The sequence below is a fragment of the Lissotriton vulgaris genome, chromosome 1_2, assembly GCF_964263255.1.
Source record: "Lissotriton vulgaris chromosome 1_2, aLisVul1.2, whole genome shotgun sequence".
Taxonomy (NCBI): Eukaryota; Metazoa; Chordata; class Amphibia; order Caudata; family Salamandridae; genus Lissotriton; species Lissotriton vulgaris.
In genome coordinates this window covers 141,333,203-141,357,597 of record NC_141686.1, presented here as the reverse complement: position 1 = coordinate 141,357,597, position 24,395 = coordinate 141,333,203, and the positions used below count along the sequence as shown (strand labels likewise).

The 24,395-nt window shown below is 46.8% G+C and overlaps 1 protein-coding gene across 1 annotated transcript in view; it reads left to right on the top strand.

Moving 5' to 3' along the window:
• The window catches only part of NUP205 (nucleoporin 205), a 967,082-nt gene that overhangs the window by 510,887 nt on the left and 431,800 nt on the right, over positions 1-24,395 (top strand). Inside the window, exon 19 of the mRNA XM_086952983.1 lies at positions 23,667-23,787. Within this exon, the coding sequence (XP_086809109.1) occupies positions 23,667-23,787 (121 nt within the window). The remainder of the gene's footprint in view (positions 1-23,666; positions 23,788-24,395) is intronic.

The following is a 24,395-nucleotide window of genomic DNA, read 5'->3' as shown; positions in this document are numbered from 1 at the left end:
TGTTTTTTTTAATTTATATATACTTATTGAACTAGCTCATGCAACATTATAACTGGTCAATACCTCTAATTAGATGCTATACATGTTGGAAGCTGCTGCATTTAACTTCTCCGGAGATCTGGGGAGGTGTTACTCACAGGTGTTCTGCCACAGCAGAGATTACTTTACCTTGAGGGGTGAGGAAGGCCAGTACTCATTGAACATATAGTTTCTCCAAAACCAAAGCAATAGTTTGCAGTTGTACTACTCTCTTTTTATCCACAGTTTTATCCACGAACAGCATAGATTATTAAAGGGAGTTTTTGTTGAAGAAAACTGTTCATTTGATACCCAAAACCAGTGATGGTGGAGAGTCTGCAGCTACAGACAATAAGAACCATTTTCAGCACCACAGAGTCAAGATCTCCTGCTTGCCTCAGCTTTCAGCTCAGTATAGTATGTACTGAATTCCCTTTCAGGGAACGCAGCAGAAGTTAAACGAATGCCCGAGGCAGTTTAGTGTATGTGTGCAGGATGACTTTTTGGGACAAGCAGGGAGACACTTCCTGGCTAATGTCCATGTTCACATGGACATTACGTACACGCCGAAGGTGCGCCAAAGGTAAGCCCGTCTACGCCCGTCCGCGCCTGGACCGCGCCCAGTGCCAGACCCCCTGGCCCCCGTCCCTCCCAGCCCCCCCGCATTACCTACGATGCCGCCACCCTCCTAGCCCTTAACCCCGGTCGCGCCCCCAACTGCGTCCAAGCTGCTCCTGGACACACCCATGGACCTTTCTCCTGCTACTCCTGCAAATTCATCGGCACCGACAACATATCCGCTACGACCACAACACAGATCCCTGACCCCAACCACCTACAGTGCATCCTTCTCAACACTCGATCGGTCCACAGACACGCCATTGACCTATGGAATCTACTAGACACCATCTCTCCAGACGTCGCCTTTCTAACAGAAACTTGGATGAACGCTTCCTCCGCCCCAGACATCACCATTGCCATCCCTGAAGACTATAAGATCACACGCAAGGACCGCACCGACCACACAGGAGGAGGAATCGCTATCGTCCATAAGAAATCAATCCGCATCTCAACCAGCTCTGACGCCAACCTCGCTAACTCCGAACACCTTCACTTCCAGATCCACACCGACCCCAAGACCACACTCAGAGGCACCCTCCTCTACAGACCACCAGGACCCCGCGCAAAATTCAGTGAAGACATTTCGGACTTCATCACTCCCCACGCGCTCGCCTCCAAAGACTACATCCTTCTGGGAGACCTCAACTTTCACCTTGAAAAGATCAACGACCGCAACACCACCACCCTCTTGGACAATCTCGCCAACCTCGGACTTAAACAACTGGTCACTTCCCCCACCCACATCGCAGGTCACACACTCGACCCCATCTTCACCTCCAGCAATCATGTCTCCTTCAGCCACACTACGGATCTCCTCTGGACTGACCACAGTTGCGTTCACTTCACCTACAACAAACCAAAACCCACCAACCACCTCCAACCAACTCTGCAAAGAAACTGGAACAAAATCACCACGGACCAGATCTCCGCATCGCTCCTTCTAAACACCCCAGCCCACTCTTCTAACGCAAACGAAGCCGCCGCCAACCTCACCCTATGGTTATCCAACACCGCCGACACCTTAGCACCACTGAAGAAACGTCAAAGCAAACCTGGCAGCAAAAAGGCCTCATGGTTCAACGATGATCTTAAGAAGTCCAAGAAACAATGCCGCTCCCTTGAAAAGGCATGGAAAAAAGACCCAACCTCTAGCACCAAGGACGCCTTCAAAAACGCCACCCGCACTCACCACCAACTAATCCGAAAGGCCAAGAAAACAGCATTCAAGGATCGACTTGACAACAACGCCCACAACAGCAAGGAACTTTTCAACATCGTCAAGGAATTTTCCAATCCCTCGGCCAACTCCAACGACATCACCCCCTCTCAAACCCTCTGCGACTCCCTAGCCTCATTCTTCCACAACAAGATTGCAGACATCCACAACAGCTTCGACAAGCAACCCGGAAACCAACCCACCCTACCATCTGCTGAACATTCTCCCCCCGTGAACTCTCTTAACGACTGGAACCCAATCTCCACTGAGGACACAATCCGCCTGATGAATTCCATCCACTCAGGATCCCCCACAGACCCATGCCCTCACCACATCTTCAACAAAGCAGACTCCGTCATAGCACCGCACCTCCGAGACGTCATCAACTGCTCCTTCAACTCCGCCACCTTCCCGGAAGACTGGAAACACGCTGAACTCACCGCCCTTCTGAAAAAACCCATAGCGGACCCCACCGAACTCAAAAATTACCGCCCCATCTCGCTCCTTCCATTCCCGGCCAAAGTCATCGAGAAAGCTGTCAGCAACCAGCTCGCCGCCTTCCTCGAAGCCAACAAATCCCTCGACTCCTCACAATCTGGCTTCCGAGCAAAACACAGCACTGAGACCGCCCTCATCGCAGCAACAGACGACATTCGAACTCTACTGGACAATGGAGACACAGTCGCCCTCATCCTCCTCGACCTCTCTGCAGCATTCGACACAGTCTGCCACAGCACTCTTTTACAACGCCTCAATAACATCGGAATCCAAGGAAAAGCACTTGAATGGATCACCTCGTTCCTCACCGGAAGAACCCAGAGAGTCCGCCTCCCACCATTCAAGTCCGAGGCCACTGAAGTCATCTGCGGCGTACCACAAGGATCTTCACTCAGCCCCACCCTCTTCAACGTATACATGAGCCCCCTCGCGGCCATCGCCCGCCAACACAACCTCAACATCATCTCTTACGCGGATGACACTCAACTAATCCTTTCTCTCACCAATGACCCCAGCACCGCCAAAACTAACCTACACGAAGGAATGAAAGAAGTTGCCGAATGGATGAAACAAAGCCGTCTGAAACTGAACTCAGACAAAACAGAAGTCCTCATCTTAGGTACATCCCCCTCTGCATGGGACGACTCCTGGTGGCCGGAAGCCCTCGGAAAAGCACCCATCCCGACAGACCACGCACGGAACCTAGGCGTCATCCTGGATTCTTCACTCTCAATGAACAGACAAGTCAGCGCCGTATCCTCTTCCTGCTTCAACATTCTTCGCATGCTCAGAAAAACATTTCGCTGGATCCCCACCGAAACAAGGAAAACAGTCACCCATGCCCTGGTCACGAGCCGACTGGACTACGGAAACACCCTCTACGCAGGCACTACCGCTAAACTCCAGAAGAAACTCCAACGAATCCAAAACGCCTCAGCCAGGATCATATTAGACATCCCACGCAACGAACACATCTCTGGTCACCTTAAAGACCTCCACTGGCTACCCGTCAATAAGAGAATCACTTTCCGACTGCTAACCCACGCACACAAATCACTCTACGACATCGGACCAGAATGCCTCAACTCACGACTGTCCTTCTACACCCCCTCCCGCCAACTACGTTCTTCCAGCCAAGCCCTCGCCACTGTACCTCGCATCAACAAGACCACCATGGGAGGCAGATCCTTCTCATACCTGGCTGCTAAAACATGGAACTCACTCCCCGCTTACCTTCGCCTTACCCAGAACCACCTAGCATTCAGAAAGCAACTTAAAACGTGGATATTTGACAAGTAATCCTCCCCCCCTTTCTAAGCGCCTTGAGACCCTCTGGGTATGTAGTGCGCTATATAAATTCTCTGACTTGACTTGACTTGACATACACATATTGCTCAAGCTCACTCTTGTCGCATAGCCCCTTGCACACACTGTCACATAGGCACCTGGGCACCTGACGAGCTATCATATCACTGGACCTGCTTCAGAGATAATCTTTTGAAGCTCTGTTCAGCAGACACAGGTTATTACTGGCAAACACCCACAAAGAGGAATAAAGTGAATTGTTCCTAAGCATGAGAAGTTCTATACTTTTTGAGGAAAAATGTATACACTTGGACAGACTAATCTTTTGGAGGCAGAAGCAGAGACTTTCAATTTGCTATTAAATTACCTATCGAATGGATTTGCAAAGGGTAGAGTTAAAACATAACTCAATTTTACAGAGACTCTCTTTATCAGTGTTTTACTGCACATTTGCAAATTATTGCTTTCAGGTGTGTCTGTGGAGCCAATTAAAATAAAGTGTAAATTTCTACTACACACCAATGAGACAAATAAAAGCCTTTGACGAAACTCAGTTATTCTCCTGATATGGAATTATATGGCAGTCTTTTTTGAGGGTTAAGGTTAAGTAGTGATGAGTTGCACTGGGCAGCATAGTAAAGGATTTTTTTTTTAAACTAAAAGGTATGTCCCCTCTCCCTCTTAATGCCACAAACGCAGGGAGTTTAAAAAAATCTTTTAAAAGCTTAACATCATTTGCAGGACACTGCCATCCTGAATGACAAGGAGATGGATTTAATTTACTTCGCTCACAGTTTGTAGGGTCTTCTGCATCTAGACTAATTTGCTGTTTAGGGGCAGGCTGAGATGAGTTTCTGCAAAGAAAACCTCAAAGAATCTAGGCTTGTTATAGTCATCCAAGAGGGTATCAGGCGCTTGGACAGGTGTGTATGTGTGAGGTCCCCAAGGTACTTAGATGAAGAGCCTGGTCTTAAGCTTCTTGTAGAACTCAAGAAGTGAGGAGGAGGCTTTAATGTGTTGATGGAGGTCATTCTAATCCTTGGGGGTGATGCAGGAGAATGAGCGACATCTATTTTTGCTTTTGCAGGAGTGGGGAATATGTGAGTGGCAGCGCGTCGGTATTTTGGTGAAAGTGTTTGTAGCTTTTTGGGTATTCTCCTCCTGTTTTATATAGGGCTTTGTATGTGTGCATGAGAAATTTGAACAGACTGCTTGAGAACTGGGAGCAAGTGAAGCTTGAGGTGTGGGGTGGGTGTTGCATGGAAGATAGAGTACGAATATTGCAGTGGTGTTCTGGATTGTCTGGAGTCTCTGTAGGAGTTGTTTGGAGATTCTGGTGTAGGAGTTTGGAGATTCTGAATGAATCAAGCTATCAGCCAACCGCTCTTCTGACGTCTGGAACAGAACCTCCGATCGACGTCTCCTAATCCAGATTCCGCAGCAACCACAGCCCTGAGACTGCCCTCATGGCAGCTACCATCGACATCCAAACCCTACTCGACTGAGGAGAGACTGCTGCTCTCATCCTCTCAGCAGCCTTTGTTATGGTCTCCCACCACACACTCTTCAAAGGGCTACACAATATAAGCATCGAAGGAACCACTCTCCGATAGATCACCTCTTTCTCCTCCAGGGGATCCTCAACAACAGTCATAAGTATTGAATAGTCCTGCAAAAAAATGGCCTATAGGAAGCCTTACAAAAAACCTTTATTTCAAAGGAAAGGTAATATGAGGCATTGTTAACCAATAGGCTGCATTCAAAGAGTAAGCATAAAACTGGCACTGTGCATTTAACAACCTCACAGCATCACCTGTATCCCCTCGTTCCCCACAGGTGACCGTTTTGTCAGTTCATTTTTCCTTCTCCTTCAGCTGGGATCTTGGAGCACTGAGCTCTCCTTTTTTGAAGATCTTTTCAAAACTGTTTCTAACCATTTGCGCTTGATAGTTGCCAGTATCTGCAATACTAACAACCTTTTTCTGACAAAAAATATTTTTTGTCATAAATGCTTTCTCTCTCTGTGAAGTGCCCTTTGTGTGGGAAGAAGGCGCCCCAGACTGACCCTCTTGCAGTCTGCATTATCTTCCTGCTGTATTCCCACCAGCCTGACTCCTGCCCTCAATGCCAGAAGCTATCTGATAGAGACATCTGACTGCAGATTCCTTCCCTTTGACTTTCCCAGGCGTCAGACTGGATCCGTAATATTTTTCTTCGAGCAATATCCCTGCGTGCCGATTGGTGGTGCTGGTGCGCTCCTTGTGACTTCATCTGTGTAGTCTGCGCTGTTGTGAGGTCTGCATCACCTGTATAGGTACCACCTTGGTGTGCTGACGTCAGTTCTTTTCTTTCCGAGTCAGCCAGCGCAGATCCATGAAGAGAGTGTCCTCTGCCTCTTTTTGACATGCTTTTATCAATGTTTTGTCAACCCCTATTTGGTGTGCAGGTTTTTTCATCATGTCCAAGAAGACTTCTGGTATTAAACTGTGTATAGGAAGCTGGCTCTGTATATATTACAACAAAGAAATGCATAGCCTGCACAAAATCCATTTGATCCCCTGAGGCTTTACACAGGCTAAATAAGATAATACCTTACACTCTTTTGTGGTTGTGTGGTTGAGCAGTTTGGCTTATCTTAGGGCTGTGTAAAACATTTGTTGTATACACTCTTGTAAACACACTTTTGGAAGCAATAGAATCTCCTTTGCCTGCAAGTACCAGTTTAAAATAGCAATACTTTTCAGGTACAATATGAGTGTGTTTGCAAAAAGCAGTAAGAATACATTAGTGATACTGAAAATATGTAGTGTTGTCAATCAACATTAGCAGTAACTTATCAATGTAGAAGAGACACTTATTGTGAATATCAAGAAATGCAATGCAATTCTACGGAAGGAAAACAATTATGCACATTTACATATAAGTACTCGACTTACACATCCAGTCTTTGGCGTTTTAGCTCAACACTTGGCAAGGGTCAGATCAAGGTAGGCACTGCACCACCAGTGGTACTGTGGCGGCTGGCAACAGATGTCACTGGGCCCAATGTTAGTCAATAGAGACTCGGAGCACCCACAGAGGTTCTGGTTGCAGGTAGGTACCTGTGGTTTGTGTACAGACCCCAGGGGTTTAGACCAGCATGGGGACCACAAGGCAGCACAAACAATACACCACCAGCGGCACAGGGGTGGCCTGGTACAGGGTGCAAATCCGCGTTGGGCGCCCAATGAAAGTGAATGGGGAATGTTGGTCGCACAAAGAGGCTGCATGGTCAGGCTAGAAGGCTGAGAGAGAATGTGACCAACGGCTGGGTTGGTAAGTAGAGGTGTCGGTGGAAGCCTGGGCACTGTCGGCTGGGCTCCCCAAAGACAGGGGCTGAGGATGCAGGGGTGCCTATGAACGTCAGTACTTCTTTACCAGAGCCTTCAAGATGAGGCTGCTGGCATCTATGTGGAGTCTAGAAGAGGTCACCCACCAATGGCTTTGAGGTGAGAATTGCTTTCAGAGACTTCACTGGACAGGTGAACCACTCATATTGGGGCTGTGGTTGTCTGGTGCAAAGTGGGCAGGTTTCACGCTTCCAGCTGGATCCGGAGTCCTTGTAGTGGGTTTCTTGTGGTCAGAGCCACTGGCCCTGGGAGATCTGGTCTTGTTGAAGTTCAGGCAATCTTACTTGGGTTTCTGGAAGTTGTTGGCTGTAGGACAACCGAAACAACACAGAGGGTCCCTGAGGTCTCAATGGGGAGGAAGAGAGCAGGGAAATAGACACATTCACAATCCAAAATCATCCACCACGATCTATAGCATGCTTGGGGATACTTCCATAATATACATATAGTTGTCCCACAGACTTAAAACATCAAGGCATATTATTTATTCATATTTTATTGTTTATCAAAACAGTAGAAAAAATCTCAGATATAATTTAAAATGGTTGTTTGTATTCCTCAGACATTTCTTTCTTTCAAACAACAAGCAAAACGCCCATGGTTAAATCGACAAGGTATAATAAGGAACACTACATATAATACAAAAACTGATACTCGGAGCATCAAACATAAAGCACAAAATCAACATAATACAATGATGCAGTATGATAACAATGCAAAAAAGACTACATAAAATTAGCAAAACTAACAAAAACGCTGATGCACATTTCGGAACACAAAGACAAATATACGGTTCCTTCCTCATGGCGAAAATATACTTTCAAATTTGAAGGGTCATCAATGAACAGGAGAGCCACCACACCACCGGATATGTGGTGTAAGGGCTCACAACAAGGTAAATTTGAAAGTCTCAGGGAATTAAGACCCGAATCAGTCTTCTTGTTAGTGTTATCAGCCGATATCCGTGTACTCAGGGATTAACAATGATCAATGGTTGAAGTATGTCGGAGGCAGAAAGGGATAGTCCCACAGTGGGGAGCCAATCATCCAGTCTCACCACCGAGTTGTGGAACATCCGTGAAATGGCAACAGAGGTGGTAAAAACGTTTGGTATGAAGCAATTCCCAATTCGCGATGTAAACAAGGAGGAGAATCACCAGGGTCGTCATACACCAGACCTAAAGATTAGGTATCATTCTCCAGAGGATAGTGTTCCTTGATTGTCCGGATTGAAATGTCCAAAGCGTGTGGTGCCGTGCGGGTCCCCAGCTGTGGCTGTAGGACAAGCATCGTCGTCTTCGCAGAGTCTTTAAGAGAAGACAGGCCGCTAGGGCTGGAGCCAAATCAGTAGTTGTCTTCAGGTTTGGCTGCACGGCGTCGTCTTCTTCGTCCTTCTTAGGTCGTACGAATCTGAGGATCAAGTTTCAGGGGTGCCCCTAAATTTAGGGATGTTACAGGTACTGGCAGGTAGTAGACTATACACAATAAACTTAGGGGTCTAACGCTGAATCCGATATTGATTCGCTTATGTTGTTCCTATGCCAACAAATGTGCTTAGGAATCAAAAAGTTGAATGCCAGACCAAATCGCCAAAATGTGAAACACCTGTAACTGTGAGTCACCCCAGTTTGAGGATTCCCATCAAAGTCTTGTATGGATCAATATTATCATCTGGTAATCCTTATCGGGTATTGTGTCTCTTGATCATTGAGACCATATGCATACCCTTATGGATGGTTCGGGGTAGCGACCACAATCACTCAGATATGCCACATGATGTAGATTTGATAGGGAAGTGCAGTGCAAAAATTAAGAGTGGTGATTGAAAATAGGATAGGGAACTAACAAAAATCACTTTTAATGGGCGTTGGCCCCTTCCCGGTTAAAAACAAGAACAGTTTGGCAAAATCGTCGCAGTAATAACAAATAGCTGCGGAGAGACCAAAATGTTTCAGCCGCGGAGGGGGATTCCTCAGGCTTTCGTCAGGGTCTCTGTTCTTTGATAAAGCTACTGCCTATTAATGTGAGATAACGTGTGTGAAAAACGATACAAAAAAACACACAAGTGAAATATAACAGTAAAGGATATGATGTTCCTTCATCTGTATGAACTCCTCTTCGGAACCTGGTGTCTTGTTACTGTAGTAAGGGGACAAACATACAAGTGAGACACTTCCAGCTACTCTGGTCTGTGCCGAACAGTGCATTCAGTCAAAATTGTGGTCAGCCTTCAGTACTCACCCAGTGTTTCCGGGGAGTGGACCTCATTCCTGGACCTGGCTCAGGATATGTGAGACCCCGCTCTACAAGAACAGAAACCGACCTCATAATTACAAGAACGGAGGGATCAGGTGTTGATCTACTCTGATGTTGCATGTTTTACGAAGTCAACGGTATTCCGAACGTAGAGTAAACTATCATATACCATAAAGTTCACAAATTTGTCTTACTTTCCGTGATGTCTTATCTGCATTTATAGATTCAATTACATTAGTCTAGAGTGACTGAGTGTACTCTAAAATTAGGTTTCATTGCACAGCATTCATGATAGACTCGAGGAGCTATCGTCCTACCTGTCAGTCGTTGTCTCGAACTGTGACTGAGTCAGGGGGAGGCAAGGAACTGTGTACGTCACTCATACTTCAATGGTTAGAGTGAAGCTCGCAACCAATCGGAAGCCACTGAGGGGGAGTTATTCCAATGGGCCGTGATAGGTGACGTTAGCGTACGTCTTACCACTCCTGGGAAACTAGGAGATCGGAATTCTTGGAGAATAGAGGCAAACTGTGTCCCAAGGTATGTCTAAAGTAGATATACGGTCTACCTCTAGCATAGCGTCTCACGGGACCGTTTTGTAAGGAACTACAAAATGATGTAATACATGGTGAATGAGTAGTTCATTGCGTCAATCTCGGGGGAGGTGACGTTACTGTGTGATTACTTGTGTTTCAGAGCTACACAAAGGTGTGGAGCAGGGGGCTCGTGTAGTATCTTTGCCCTCGCTAAGAATTATATGCTGGGGTGCCCTGGACTCAAGAACCGCTCAATGGTAATAGTTGGAAAAACCCCAAACTGCTTGAGCAGCGATTTCGCGGGATTTTAACCTGAACTACTGGATGACGTAATGTTGACAGCTTGGGTAGTTCAAGCAGTATGGAAAGGACCCCGCTGTCTCTCAGTGGCTGGTCAATATTGCCTGTTTATGTTTCAAGATAGACTGAACCAGGGTATGTCGTCATTCAGTCCATGTTTTTCCGTGCCCAATTTAAATACCAATTTCTGTTCTTTGCGAAACAAAAAGTTGGACACATCACTCACATGAGGACGGATGAAGGGCTTCTCCAGAACATGCCATTTGAAGTCTGTTTCACCATGGTTGTGTGTTATGAAATGTTTGGTGAGTTTGGAGATGTCTTTTTTACATCGGAAAGTACTCTTGTGCTCCTGCATCCTCACCCGTACCTTTCTAGTGGTCATGCCCACATATCGTTCATTGCAAGTACAAGTGAGGAGGTAGATCAAATTGGTACTATTACAATTGGAAAATTGTCTCAATTCCCAAGGTCGATCAGTCCCAATGTCTACACTGGTAATCTTAGATGTTAGTGGGCAAACAGAGCAGCCTCCACAGGGATGGTGACCGAGCACAGGCGGTAGGTCCCAAAGAGTTCCAACTTCTCTTCTAGGTGCTGTTTTGGGGCGAGTGTGTACCAGGCGGTCCCTAAGATTCCTTGAACGTTTGAAAGCAAAAAGTGGGAACTCAATTCTGTCTTTACCACTGTTTAGAATGCGCCAGTGTTTCTTGATTATTTTCTGAACGCTGTTGGACTTTGTGTTGTATGTACTCACAAGGGTGAGTCGGTCCGTAGGTGGTTTTTCAGGTTTGGGTTCCAACAATGCAGCCCTGTGATTGTTTACAACAAGGGGTGGTGAGGGACAGAGTCTCTGAATTAAACAGAATACTCTCACCCAGTCAAGAGATCAGGGCTAGATCCAACACCGTTTTTTAGCTCACTGCACCATCCCAGTTTCAGAACCTGGCTGTATGCAAATTAGTCTGTTCCTGTCCCAGTGCATGATGGGAACAGGGCAAACCAAACTACAAAAGCCAATTCTTACACTGGGAAGGAAACAAGCTACCGGGGACCGGTTTCTGGCATTTCAGCCTCTTCGGCCCAGCTTGCTTGAATCCTGATGGTGCAATGAGCAAGGGACTCACATCTGAGCATACCCTTCCACGCTTAGGGTGGACAAAAATATTTACAACAAGGGGTGGTGAGGGACAGAGTCTCTGAATTAAACAGAATACTCTCACCCAGTCAAGAGATCAGGGCTAGATCCAACACCGTTTTTTAGCTCACTGCACCATCCCAGTTTCAGAACCTGGCTGTATGCAAATTAGTCTGTTCCTGTCCCAGTGCATGATGGGAACAGGGCAAACCAAACTACAAAAGCCAATTCTTACACTGGGAAGGAAACAAGCTACCGGGGACCGGTTTCTGGCATTTCAGCCTCTTCGGCCCAGCTTGCTTGAATCCTGATGGTGCAATGAGCAAGGGACTCACATCTGAGCATACCCTTCCACGCTTAGGGTGGACAAAAATATTTACAACAAGGGGTGGTGAGGGACAGAGTCTCTGAATTAAACAGAATACTCTCACCCAGTCAAGAGATCAGGGCTAGATCCAACACCGTTTTTTAGCTCACTGCACCATCCCAGTTTCAGAACCTGGCTGTATGCAAATTAGTCTGTTCCTGTCCCAGTGCATGATGGGAACAGGGCAAACCAAACTACAAAAGCCAATTCTTACACTGGGAAGGAAACAAGCTACCGGGGACCGGTTTCTGGCATTTCAGCCTCTTCGGCCCAGCTTGCTTGAATCCTGATGGTGCAATGAGCAAGGGACTCACATCTGAGCATACCCTTCCACGCTTAGGGTAGCTTGTCTCCTTTCTGGTAAAGAATTGGCTTGGTAGTTTAGTCTGCCCTGTTCCCATGATGCACTGGGCCAGGGACAGACTGATTTGCATATAGCCAGGTTCTGAGCTGGGATGGGGCAGTGAGATAAATAACGGTGATGGATCAAGCCCTGATCTTTGGACTGGGTAAGAGTGGTCTGCTCAATTCAGACACTCTGTTCATCACCACCCCCTTTTGTAAATCGATTTTGGCCACTATAGGTGTGGCAGGGTATACTCAGACATGAGTCCCTTTCTCACTGCTCCATCAGGATTCAAGCAAGCCGGGCCGAAGAGGCTGAAATGCCAGAAACCGGTCCCCGGTAGCTTGTCTCCTTTCTGGTAAAGAATTGGCTTGGTAGTTTAGTCTGCCCTGTTCCCATGATGCACTGGGCCAGGGACAGACTGATTTGCATATAGCCAGGTTCTGAGCTGGGATGGGGCAGTGAGATAAATAACGGTGATGGATCAAGCCCTGATCTTTGGACTGGGTAAGAGTGGTCTGCTCAATTCAGACACTCTGTTCATCACCACCCCCTTTTGTAAATCGATTTTGGCCACTATAGGTGTGGCAGGGTATACTCAGACATGAGTCCCTTTCTCACTGCTCCATCAGGATTCAAGCAAGCCGGGCCGAAGAGGCTGAAATGCCAGAAACCGGTCCCCGGTAGCTTGTCTCCTTTCTGGTAAAGAATTGGCTTGGTAGTTTAGTCTGCCCTGTTCCCATGATGCACTGGGCCAGGGACAGACTGATTTGCATATAGCCAGGTTCTGAGCTGGGATGGGGCAGTGAGATAAATAACGGTGATGGATCAAGCCCTGATCTTTGGACTGGGTAAGAGTGGTCTGCTCAATTCAGACACTCTGTTCATCACCACCCCCTTTTGTAAATCGATTTTGGCCACTATAGGTGTGGCAGGGTATACTCAGACATGAGTCCCTTTCTCACTGCTCCATCAGGATTCAAGCAAGCCGGGCCGAAGAGGCTGAAATGCCAGAAACCGGTCCCCGGTAGCTTGTCTCCTTTCTGGTAAAGAATTGGCTTGGTAGTTTAGTCTGCCCTGTTCCCATGATGCACTGGGCCAGGGACAGACTGATTTGCATATAGCCAGGTTCTGAGCTGGGATGGGGCAGTGAGATAAATAACGGTGATGGATCAAGCCCTGATCTTTGGACTGGGTAAGAGTGGTCTGCTCAATTCAGACACTCTGTTCATCACCACCCCCTTTTGTAAATCGATTTTGGCCACTATAGGTGTGGCAGGGTATACTCAGACATGAGTCCCTTTCTCACTGCTCCATCAGGATTCAAGCAAGCCGGGCCGAAGAGGCTGAAATGCCAGAAACCGGTCCCCGGTAGCTTGTCTCCTTTCTGGTAAAGAATTGGCTTGGTAGTTTAGTCTGCCCTGTTCCCATGATGCACTGGGCCAGGGACAGACTGATTTGCATATAGCCAGGTTCTGAGCTGGGATGGGGCAGTGAGATAAATAACGGTGATGGATCAAGCCCTGATCTTTGGACTGGGTAAGAGTGGTCTGCTCAATTCAGACACTCTGTTCATCACCACCCCCTTTTGTAAATCGATTTTGGCCACTATAGGTGTGGCAGGGTATACTCAGACATGAGTCCCTTTCTCACTGCTCCATCAGGATTCAAGCAAGCCGGGCCGAAGAGGCTGAAATGCCAGAAACCGGTCCCCGGTAGCTTGTCTCCTTTCTGGTAAAGAATTGGCTTGGTAGTTTAGTCTGCCCTGTTCCCATGATGCACTGGGCCAGGGACAGACTGATTTGCATATAGCCAGGTTCTGAGCTGGGATGGGGCAGTGAGATAAATAACGGTGATGGATCAAGCCCTGATCTTTGGACTGGGTAAGAGTGGTCTGCTCAATTCAGACACTCTGTTCATCACCACCCCCTTTTGTAAATCGATTTTGGCCACTATAGGTGTGGCAGGGTATACTCAGACATGAGTCCCTTTCTCACTGCTCCATCAGGATTCAAGCAAGCCGGGCCGAAGAGGCTGAAATGCCAGAAACCGGTCCCCGGTAGCTTGTCTCCTTTCTGGTAAAGAATTGGCTTGGTAGTTTAGTCTGCCCTGTTCCCATGATGCACTGGGCCAGGGACAGACTGATTTGCATATAGCCAGGTTCTGAGCTGGGATGGGGCAGTGAGATAAATAACGGTGATGGATCAAGCCCTGATCTTTGGACTGGGTAAGAGTGGTCTGCTCAATTCAGACACTCTGTTCATCACCACCCCCTTTTGTAAATCGATTTTGGCCACTATAGGTGTGGCAGGGTATACTCAGACATGAGTCCCTTTCTCACTGCTCCATCAGGATTCAAGCAAGCCGGGCCGAAGAGGCTGAAATGCCAGAAACCGGTCCCCGGTAGCTTGTCTCCTTTCTGGTAAAGAATTGGCTTGGTAGTTTAGTCTGCCCTGTTCCCATGATGCACTGGGCCAGGGACAGACTGATTTGCATATAGCCAGGTTCTGAGCTGGGATGGGGCAGTGAGATAAATAACGGTGATGGATCAAGCCCTGATCTTTGGACTGGGTAAGAGTGGTCTGCTCAATTCAGACACTCTGTTCATCACCACCCCCTTTTGTAAATCGATTTTGGCCACTATAGGTGTGGCAGGGTATACTCAGACATGAGTCCCTTTCTCACTGCTCCATCAGGATTCAAGCAAGCCGGGCCGAAGAGGCTGAAATGCCAGAAACCGGTCCCCGGTAGCTTGTCTCCTTTCTGGTAAAGAATTGGCTTGGTAGTTTAGTCTGCCCTGTTCCCATGATGCACTGGGCCAGGGACAGACTGATTTGCATATAGCCAGGTTCTGAGCTGGGATGGGGCAGTGAGATAAATAACGGTGATGGATCAAGCCCTGATCTTTGGACTGGGTAAGAGTGGTCTGCTCAATTCAGACACTCTGTTCATCACCACCCCCTTTTGTAAATCGATTTTGGCCACTATAGGTGTGGCAGGGTATACTCAGACATGAGTCCCTTTCTCACTGCTCCATCAGGATTCAAGCAAGCCGGGCCGAAGAGGCTGAAATGCCAGAAACCGGTCCCCGGTAGCTTGTCTCCTTTCTGGTAAAGAATTGGCTTGGTAGTTTAGTCTGCCCTGTTCCCATGATGCACTGGGCCAGGGACAGACTGATTTGCATATAGCCAGGTTCTGAGCTGGGATGGGGCAGTGAGATAAATAACGGTGATGGATCAAGCCCTGATCTTTGGACTGGGTAAGAGTGGTCTGCTCAATTCAGACACTCTGTTCATCACCACCCCCTTTTGTAAATCGCCTGTGATTGTTGGCAGCTCTTTTACATGAACGCTGCACCAATTTCTTAGGGTAATGTCTGGATATGAGCTGTTTGGTCAGGTCGCCTGCATGCCGTTCAAAAGTTTCCGGAGTGGAGCAGTTTCTACGGACTCGGAGAAACTGCCCAAAGGGTAAATTATCCCTCAGAGACTTAGGGTGCTGACTCTCGTACAGTAAAAGTGAATTTCTCGCCATGGGTTTGCGGTAAAGTTCACTCTGTAGACCAGTTTCGGTGCTATAAATCCAGAGGTCCAAAAAAGGTACTCGCTCTTTGCTGATTTCAATGGTGAAGCGGAGGTAGTCATTCTGGTTATTAAGCCATTGATGGAATAGTAGGACAGATTCCTTGGTCCCTCTCCACACTACAAGGATATCGTCTATGTACCTTTTCCAACAGATAATAGATGGAAAGTAAGGGTTGCTCGGGTGTAGCACCATGGTTTGTTCAAATTTGTGAACGTAAAGATTCGCTAGGGACGGGGCAAAAATGCTGCCCATGCTGGTCCCCGAGACTTGATGATAGATCTGGTCTTCAAACATGAAAAAGTTGTCTTTCATCGCTATTGTAGCCAGAGCCATAATGAAGGGCACAGGGGTGATGGAGTCAAGTTCCGACTCCTCCAGGATGGTTCTGATGGTATCTAGAGTCGCATCCTGGGGAATGGAGGTGTATAATGACTCTACATCAAAGGAGACTAAATAGTCTGTCTCCTGACGAAAGTCAATATCAGGAATCACTCTCAGGACATCATTGGTGTCCTTGAGATAGGTGGGCATGGTATGTACCAGAGGTTTGAGGAAATGATCCGCAAACGCAGATAGAGGCTCTAGTATAGAGCCCAGCCCTGATATGATCGGCCTGCCCGGTGGAGGTCTTTGGGGCTTATACACCTTGGGGAGGGTATAGAAATAGGGCATGGTAGGGTGTTTAGCCTGCAGGAATTGCGCTTCTAGAGTGGTTATCCAACCCTCTGCTAAGGCTTCCTCCACTAAGACCTTGATTTGATTCATCAGTCTGAAAGTCGGGTCAGTGGTCAGTGGCCTATAAGCAGTGTTGTTATTCAATTGACGGAGGCATTCCATCCTGTAGGTTTCCACATCTTGGACCACGATGGAGCCCCCTTTGTCGGCGGGCTTCACGACTATGGTTCCATCCTGGCATAATGTGTTAAGAGCTTTTCTCTCAGCTACTGTCAAGTTATTGTAACTCGACCGGGTAGAGTACTGTATTTGTTAAATGTCATTCTTCACAGCCATTTCAAAAGTAAGTAACTGGGGTGGTAGGGCATGAGTGGGTGGTAGAAAAGTAGATTTATTTCTTAGGCCAGTGTTATTATCAATTTCAGGTGCCGATTCCTCAATACTTTTCTGTTAAAAGAAGTAGTGTAGCCTCAATTTACGGAAGAACTGGGCAAGCTCAATTTGAAGTAAAAATGGGTCCCCGTCATCTGTCGTGACAAACCCTAGTCCTTTGTTGTGGACCACTTCCTCCATGTCTGTTAAGGTTCTTTGGCTTAGATTAACCACCAGACTCTCGGTAGGGGTGTTAGTTATTCTTGGGCACCCCTCCTCGTGTGGCTCCTGGTTCCTGCGTGAGGACCTGCTGTGACTTCCCATTGGACCTGAGGTTGTCCCTGTGTCGGTCTTCTTTTGCCCCGTGACCGTCTGGGGCCACGCGCTAAAAAAGGCTGGTTGTTAAAGTTAGGGAAACCTTGGAACGGGGCCATTGGTGGTTGAAAATTGCCTGGATATCCACCCTTGTGAGTACATACAACACAAAGTCCAACAGCGTTCAGAAAATAATCAAGAAACACTGGCGCATTCTAAACAGTGGTAAAGACAGAATTGAGTTCCCACTTTTTGCTTTCAAACGTTCAAGGAATCTTAGGGACCGCCTGGTACACACTCGCCCCAAAACAGCACCTAGAAGAGAAGTTGGAACTCTTTGGGACCTACCGCCTGTGCTAGGTCACCATCCCTGTGGAGGCTGCTCTGTTTGCCCACTAACATCTAAGATTACCAGTGTAGACATTGGGACTGATCGACCTTGGGAATTGAGACAATTTTCCAATTGTAATAGTACCAATTTGATCTACCTCCTCACTTGTACTTGCAATGAACGATATGTGGGCATGACCACTAGAAAGGTACGGGTGAGGATGCAGGAGCACAAGAGTACTTTCCGATGTAAAAAAGACATCTCCAAACTCACCAAACATTTCATAACACACAACCATGGTGAAACAGACTTCAAATGGCATGTTCTGGAGAAGCCCTTCATCCCTCCTCATGTGAGTGATGTGTCCAACTTTTTGTTTCGCAAAGAACAGAAATTGGTATTTAAATTGGGCACGGACAGACATGGACTGAATGACGACATACCCTGGTTCAGTCTATCTTGAAACATAAACAGGCAATATTGACCAGCCACTGAGAGACAGCGGGGTCCTTTCCATACTGCTTGAACTACCCAAGCTGTCAACATTACGTCATCCAGTAGTTCAGGTTAAAATCCCGCGAAATCGCTGCTCAAGCAGTTTGGGGTTTTTCCAACTATTACCATTGAGCGGTTCTTGAGTCCAGGGCACCCCAGCATATAATTCTTAGCGAGGGCAAAGATACTACACGAGCCCCCTGCTCCACACCTTTGTGTAGCTCTGAAACACAAGTAATCACACAGTAACGTCACCTCCCCCGAGATTGACGCAATGAACTACTCATTCACCATGTATTACATCATTTTGTAGTTCCTTACAAAACGGTCCAGTGAGACGCTATGCTAGAGGTAGACCGTATATCTACTTTAGACATACCTTGGGACACAGTTTGCCTCTATTCTCCAAGAATTCCGATCTCCTAGTTTCCCAGGAGTGGTAAGACGTACGCTAACGTCACCTATCACGGCCCATTGGAATAACTCCCCCTCAGTGGCTTCCGATTGGTTGCGAGCTTCACTCTAACCATTGAAGTAAGAGTGACGTACACAGTTCCTTGCCTCCCCCTGACTCAGTCACAGTTCGAGACAACGACGGACAGGTAGGACGATAGCTCCTCGAGTCTATCATGAATGCTGTGCAATGAAACCTAATTTTAGAGTACACTTAGTCACTCTAGACTAATGTAATTGAATCTATAAATGCAGATAAGACATCACGGAAAGTAAGACAAATTTGTGAACTTTATGGTATATGATAGTTTACTCTACGTTCGGAATACCGTTGACTTCGTAAAACATGCAACATCAGAGTAGATCAACACCTGATCCCTCCGTTCTTGTAATTATGAGGTCGGTTTCTGTTCTTGTAGAGCGGGGTCTCACATATCCTGAGCTAGGTCCAGGAAGAGGTGAGGCCCACTCCCCGGAAACACTGGGTGAGTACTGAAGGCTGACCACAATTTTGACTGAATGCACTGTTCGGCACAGACCAGAGTAGCTGGAAGTGTCTCACTTGTATGTTTGTCCCCTTACTACAGTAACAAGACACCAGGTTCCGAAGAGGAGTTCATACAGATGAAGGAACATCATATCCTTTACTGTTATATTTCACTTGTGTGTTTTTTTGTATAGTTTTTCACACACGTTATCTCACATTAATAGGCAGTAGCTTTATCAAAGAACAGAGACCCTGACGAAAGCCTGAGGAATCCCCCTCCGCGGCTGAAACATGTTGGTCTCTCCGCAGCTATTTGTTATTACTGCGACGATTTTGCCAAACTGTTCTTGTTTTTAACCGGGAAGGGGCCAACGCCCATTAAAAGTGATTTTTGTTAGTTCCCTATCCTATTTTCAATCACCACTCTTAATTTTTGCACTGCACTTCCCCATCGAATCTACATCATGTGGCATATCTGAGTGATTGTGGTCGCTACCCCGAACCATCCATAAGGGTATGCATATGGTCTCAATGATCAAGAGACACAATACCCGATAAGGATTACCAGATGATAATATTGATCCATACAAGACTTTGATGGGAATCCTCAAACTGGGGTGACTCACAGTTACAGGTGTTTCACATTTTGGCGATTTGGTCTGGCATTCAACTTTTTGATTCCTAAGCACATTTGTTGGCATAGGAACAACATAAGCGAATCAATATCGGATTCAGCGTTAGACCCCTAAGTTTATTGTGTATAGTCTAGTCCTTTGGGGGACATTACTTAGGCTCTGGTCTTTAAACGTCCCTCTAGCCCTACGACAACGTTTGGTTTTTTCACTGGCAGGAAGTAGCCAATGGAATACCTACCTTTAGGGTGACTAAACCCTTTGTATGTCCCCTTCCTTTGGGAAGGGGGCATCCTCTAACGCTATTTGCTAAAATTCCTCCATCTAAGGAGAGCGTCACTTCAGCATGGGACACCTTAGTAATGATCCTGGCTAAGAGGGGACACACCTCTCATGCTTTCTAATATTCCCAATGACCTTGCTGCCAAATGTGGGGCTTGGTCTGGGGCCGGCATCTCCACAAGCTGATGAGGCTCTGGCTAGCATAACAAATGTCAGGAAGCCTTTGAGGTTTGCCGCCCTTGAATGCTGTTCCTGCTTTTTGGAGGGGGGGATGAAGCACCTCTGCGCAGAGCATGCTTTGTTTCTGACACACGAGCACAAGGCTCCCACCTCAGGGGAGTCTGAAACATGTCTCAAAGTGGCAGGCTGGTGCAGACCAGTCAGCTGCAGGCATCAGTGTGGTTTGTTATGCTGAGACGTTTGATACCAAACTTCCTAGCATTCTGTAAAGCCATCATAGAGCTGTGGAGTTTGTGATGACGAAATCCCCTGCCCATGTTCTTAATATGGCTTCACAACATTTACAATGTCTAAGAATGGGCTTAGAGACTGTAAGGAGCATATTGCCATGCAGCTATGCCCTCATCTGTGGTATAGTGCAGCCTTCCTTAGGGCTGTGAAGGCTGGTAGAGGGATGACCTACCTATACCACACTTAGTGGTTTGTAGATATGGCACAGAATTATGTGCCATGCGGACTCTCCAGTTTTAGCTGCACCAAAACACAGTCTGCAATGGCAGTGGGAATGTGTTTGGTGAGGGGTCTCTCAGGGTGTTAAAATACATTTTGCACCCATTAGAGACCCTCTCTGGTCACAAGGCCCTTGGTACCAGTGGTTACTTTTACAAGGGACTTGCTTGTGGGCCAGATGTGTACCAATTGTGGAAACAAAGGTGCAGTTTTTGGAAAGAACACAGGGATTGGGAACCTGATTAGCAGGGACCCAGGGCACATTCAGCCAAAGTGCATCAGAAATCAGGCAAAAAGTGTGTGTGGGAGGTAGCCATACAAGAAAGGGCACTTTCCTACACCGTGCGGTGCCTGTCCCCATGCTGTGTAGGTGAAGGGCCCACACCTGGTTTGCCTCTGGTTCCTGGAGGGCGACCATGACTCAGTCATGCTTTTGATTGCCGAGCCATCGCTTAGAAAGCTTTGAGGGAGCCATCCCTAAAACTGCTTGTGGCCCGGCGCTTGACGCTGCGTCATTCTCCTTGAAGGTCTCGTTCATTATCCTGGTTGATAGGAAGGTCCAGGCACTGCTCCGGGAGTCCTATGTCCTCCCACTCAAAGCCCTCGATTCGTTCCGGTAAGAAGCACAAAAAACACAATAAGTCGAAGTGTGCTTGCTTTGACTTTCCCTCATCAGAAATGATGGAGGAGTCACAACACACTAGGCCTCGTTCTTCTGAACCTGCAGTTGGGTCGGCTCCACACTTCATTGCCGTCCCAGGTGCTGGAGCGCCCCCCACCCAGCTCAAAGAATTTTATGATTCCATGTGCCTCATATTTTGGTGGCCTCACCCTACTGGTGCGCCTTCTGGCTCCAGATGCTCAGAGCGCTTCGGCAGGTTCTGCACCGATGAAACTTCCCCACCCCCTGTATCCAGTCCTATACTTGGCAAAACTTAGCTTAACTTAAAAACTACAAACTTACTCCTTCCCACGTATTAGGCTTAGGTCAGGTACACTGGGGTAGGCGTATCTAGAAGCACCAGTTGAGTTCGTTAGTCAATGTTTTTATGTATATATTTTATCCATTTTAAAGTATCATATGGCTAAGAAACCATATCAATGCTTTTACAGTATTATTTCATAATACTACTTTTACTGTACGCACTTTACTTTATAATAAGTATTGCAATTGTGGCAATTCATTTCTCTTGCATTAGAAAGAAGACTGCTCAATAAAATGACACCTTTTTATTGAAAATGCCCGTCTCTCTATTTCTCTGCACTCTGGTGGAACTAAGCATGCACGATTGACCGAGTGAAATAGCGGTCTATTGTTTTCACACGACTCTAGAGATACACTCTTTATTCTGGGGGAGCAAAGTTGTCATGTTTATGCGGTTGTCAGAAACTAATCCCTTCTTGTCTAAATCAGGACGGTTAACCTTTCCTGAACATTCAAGAAAGTTTCTAATGACCTCTGAGCTAACTGGCAAAACTAATTAAGTCTAACATAGTCAGTAGAGACCTAGATGACCTCAGTCCTACGTCTACACTGCTGTTTGTTATTCCAATGCGCAGAGCCTATTGGGAATATAGGAACTACACTACAGGGCCCTGCGGCGCCGTCGGAGCCGAAGCACCCGACGGCGTCGGGGCCAAAGCATCCGATGCGCTAGGGACCCCAGACGGGTCCGCTGGGCCCGAAGGCGCCGCGGAACCCGTTGGGGAAGAGAGGTTCCTCATGGCCATGAGGAAGCGCTCGATCTCCCTCGGCGTCACGTCCTGCCCAGGGACCGGAGGGTGTGGAGCAGGCCGCGACGCCCGCGACTGTGACGGAGCCGCGTGGGCGGTGTCACCCGAACCCCGTGTCGGGCGAGCGTCGGGGGGAGTCAGAAGAGCAATGACGTCTCTTCGACTTCTTGTGCTTACCTGACGACGACTTCGACCCGAGTGATGCCAGCTCTGAGCTGTGATGGCGGGGCAGCCCTTGTCGTCGTGGTCGACGCCGAGACAGTGGAGACACCAACGGTGAGGGTCAGTGACCGAAATCAGTTGATCGCAATCCTCACAAGGCTTGAAAACAGGCATCGCTAGGCACCGTCTTGAGTCGCAAGACTCAAGAAAAAATGATCAAAAGGGATCAAAAAAGACTAGTCAAAAAGTGACTAAAGTACTGCTTTTTCCAGATCTGCGCTTGCTAAGAACTAAGGTAAGGAATCTATCACTAACTAATGTCTCTTACAGATATATCGTTACACAAGTAGTAACTTGTGCGACGGTCCTTCTGTTGTTCAGAGGCAACTATTTGAAGATCTATCATAGCATGCATAGTATGTGGAAGCTGGAGGTGCACAGTGCCTTGACTTGAGCACTCAAGTTGAGCTTGTCTAGGATTATTCCTACATTTCTTGCGTGGTGTGATGATATGGGTGTTGGTCCTAGCTCTGACTGACACCTGGTGTAGTCGCTTGGAGTGGTCTTGTTGCCAAAGACCAGTCCAGTACTTCTGTCATGTCGTAGTTGAGCTGTACGCAGTTTGGTGCACATCCAGTCTGCTATCATAGTCATGCAGTTGGTGAAGTTGGTTCTGGTTCTGGTGGTGGTGATTTTGTCTGTCAAGGAGAGGATGAGTTTTGTCTCATTGGCATAGGAGATGACAGTGATGTCTTGTATCGAATGATGCTGGCGAGCGGTGTCATGTAGATGTTGAAAACAATGGGGCTGATAAACTATCCATGTGTGGGATCCCCATATCAATCTCTTTGTTTGGATGTGAATTGTGACAGTCTGACCCTTTGCGTTCTTCGCTTGAGGAATGAACAGATCCTTTTGAGAACAGATCCTTGTATGGCAATCTCGAAGTCTTCCGATGAAGGTGTTATTGGAGCCCATGTCGAAGGCCACAAAGCGGTTGAGCTGGATGAGTGCTGCTGTTTCTCCTCTGTTCAGGATGTGTTGAATGTCATCAGGGGCTGCGATGAGTTGAATGATGTGATGGAGAGGGATAATCCTGGGCTCCAGCTGAATGATTATCACCCAGGACATGGCAGCTGTCTGCAATGAGGAAAATTCTTCCAAAAGTAGTTTCTCTGTGGCAGGATAAACACATACAGACGAGGTTCTTGGGACACTGTGTTTAACAACCATTGCAAAAATTTGGCACTTCTCTAGAAAGTTGAATTTCTTGTTCAGGAATTTTTCACCCCATAAGTTAAGGATTTTCACTAAAAGTGCAATTGCTAGTACAATTTTATTAAGTAAAATTACACATGCTTGTATTTCAGCTGTTAGGTAAGTTGTGAAAATGTTTAAAAGGTTGTGTCCCATGTACAGAGCCTCATAGTATTGATTTTTTTTCTTTCATTTCCTCGCTTAAGATATCTTTATCATGGGAGCAGTAATCCAGATTTGGCTTTTGAGAGCTCCAAGATTCTCTGCTGTATTTCTTGCAATGTTAATATCCAAATCAAGCTTGTGGGAGATTTTACAAGGGATCAGGTATAGTAGTTCATTTTAATCATTACATTTACTTCGACAGTTTTCTTGATGGTAAACATTGTGACAGTGATTGTCACCAGGATTTCCTGTTTGACACATTGTGCTTAGTTATTTTACAAACAATAACATCCAATTTGAAACTTCAGCCCATTCACATGTGTGCTTGTTTTCTCTCAGCTAATCAGTGGATCAGGTTTGATTCTTCATCTCTGAAAAGACTCAACCTCCCATAAAAATACATTTTTTTTTTTCATCCTGTAGTGTTTGTGAATTAAATAACAGATTTCATAATTTGTGTATTGGTACAGTATATACTTGTTCCTGTATTGTTTTGAGGTTCAAATTGTAAAAATTATTTATGTGAGGGCCCGTCTTCCAGTATTAAATAAGGTCAGCAGACAAAAGGCTGCATACTGTTAAATTACAGGATTCCTATTTGAGTTTTTGGCAACTTCTTCTTTGACTTGGTACAGCTATCAATGTAATTTTTTTTTCTCAATACTTCATCCACGGCTAAAACAGCTGAATGTGGCTGCTCCCTCGTCAGTCTGGGGCGCAATCTAGAAAGCTTGTTCAGCTACCTTGCTACAGGACCGGTTTAAAGAATG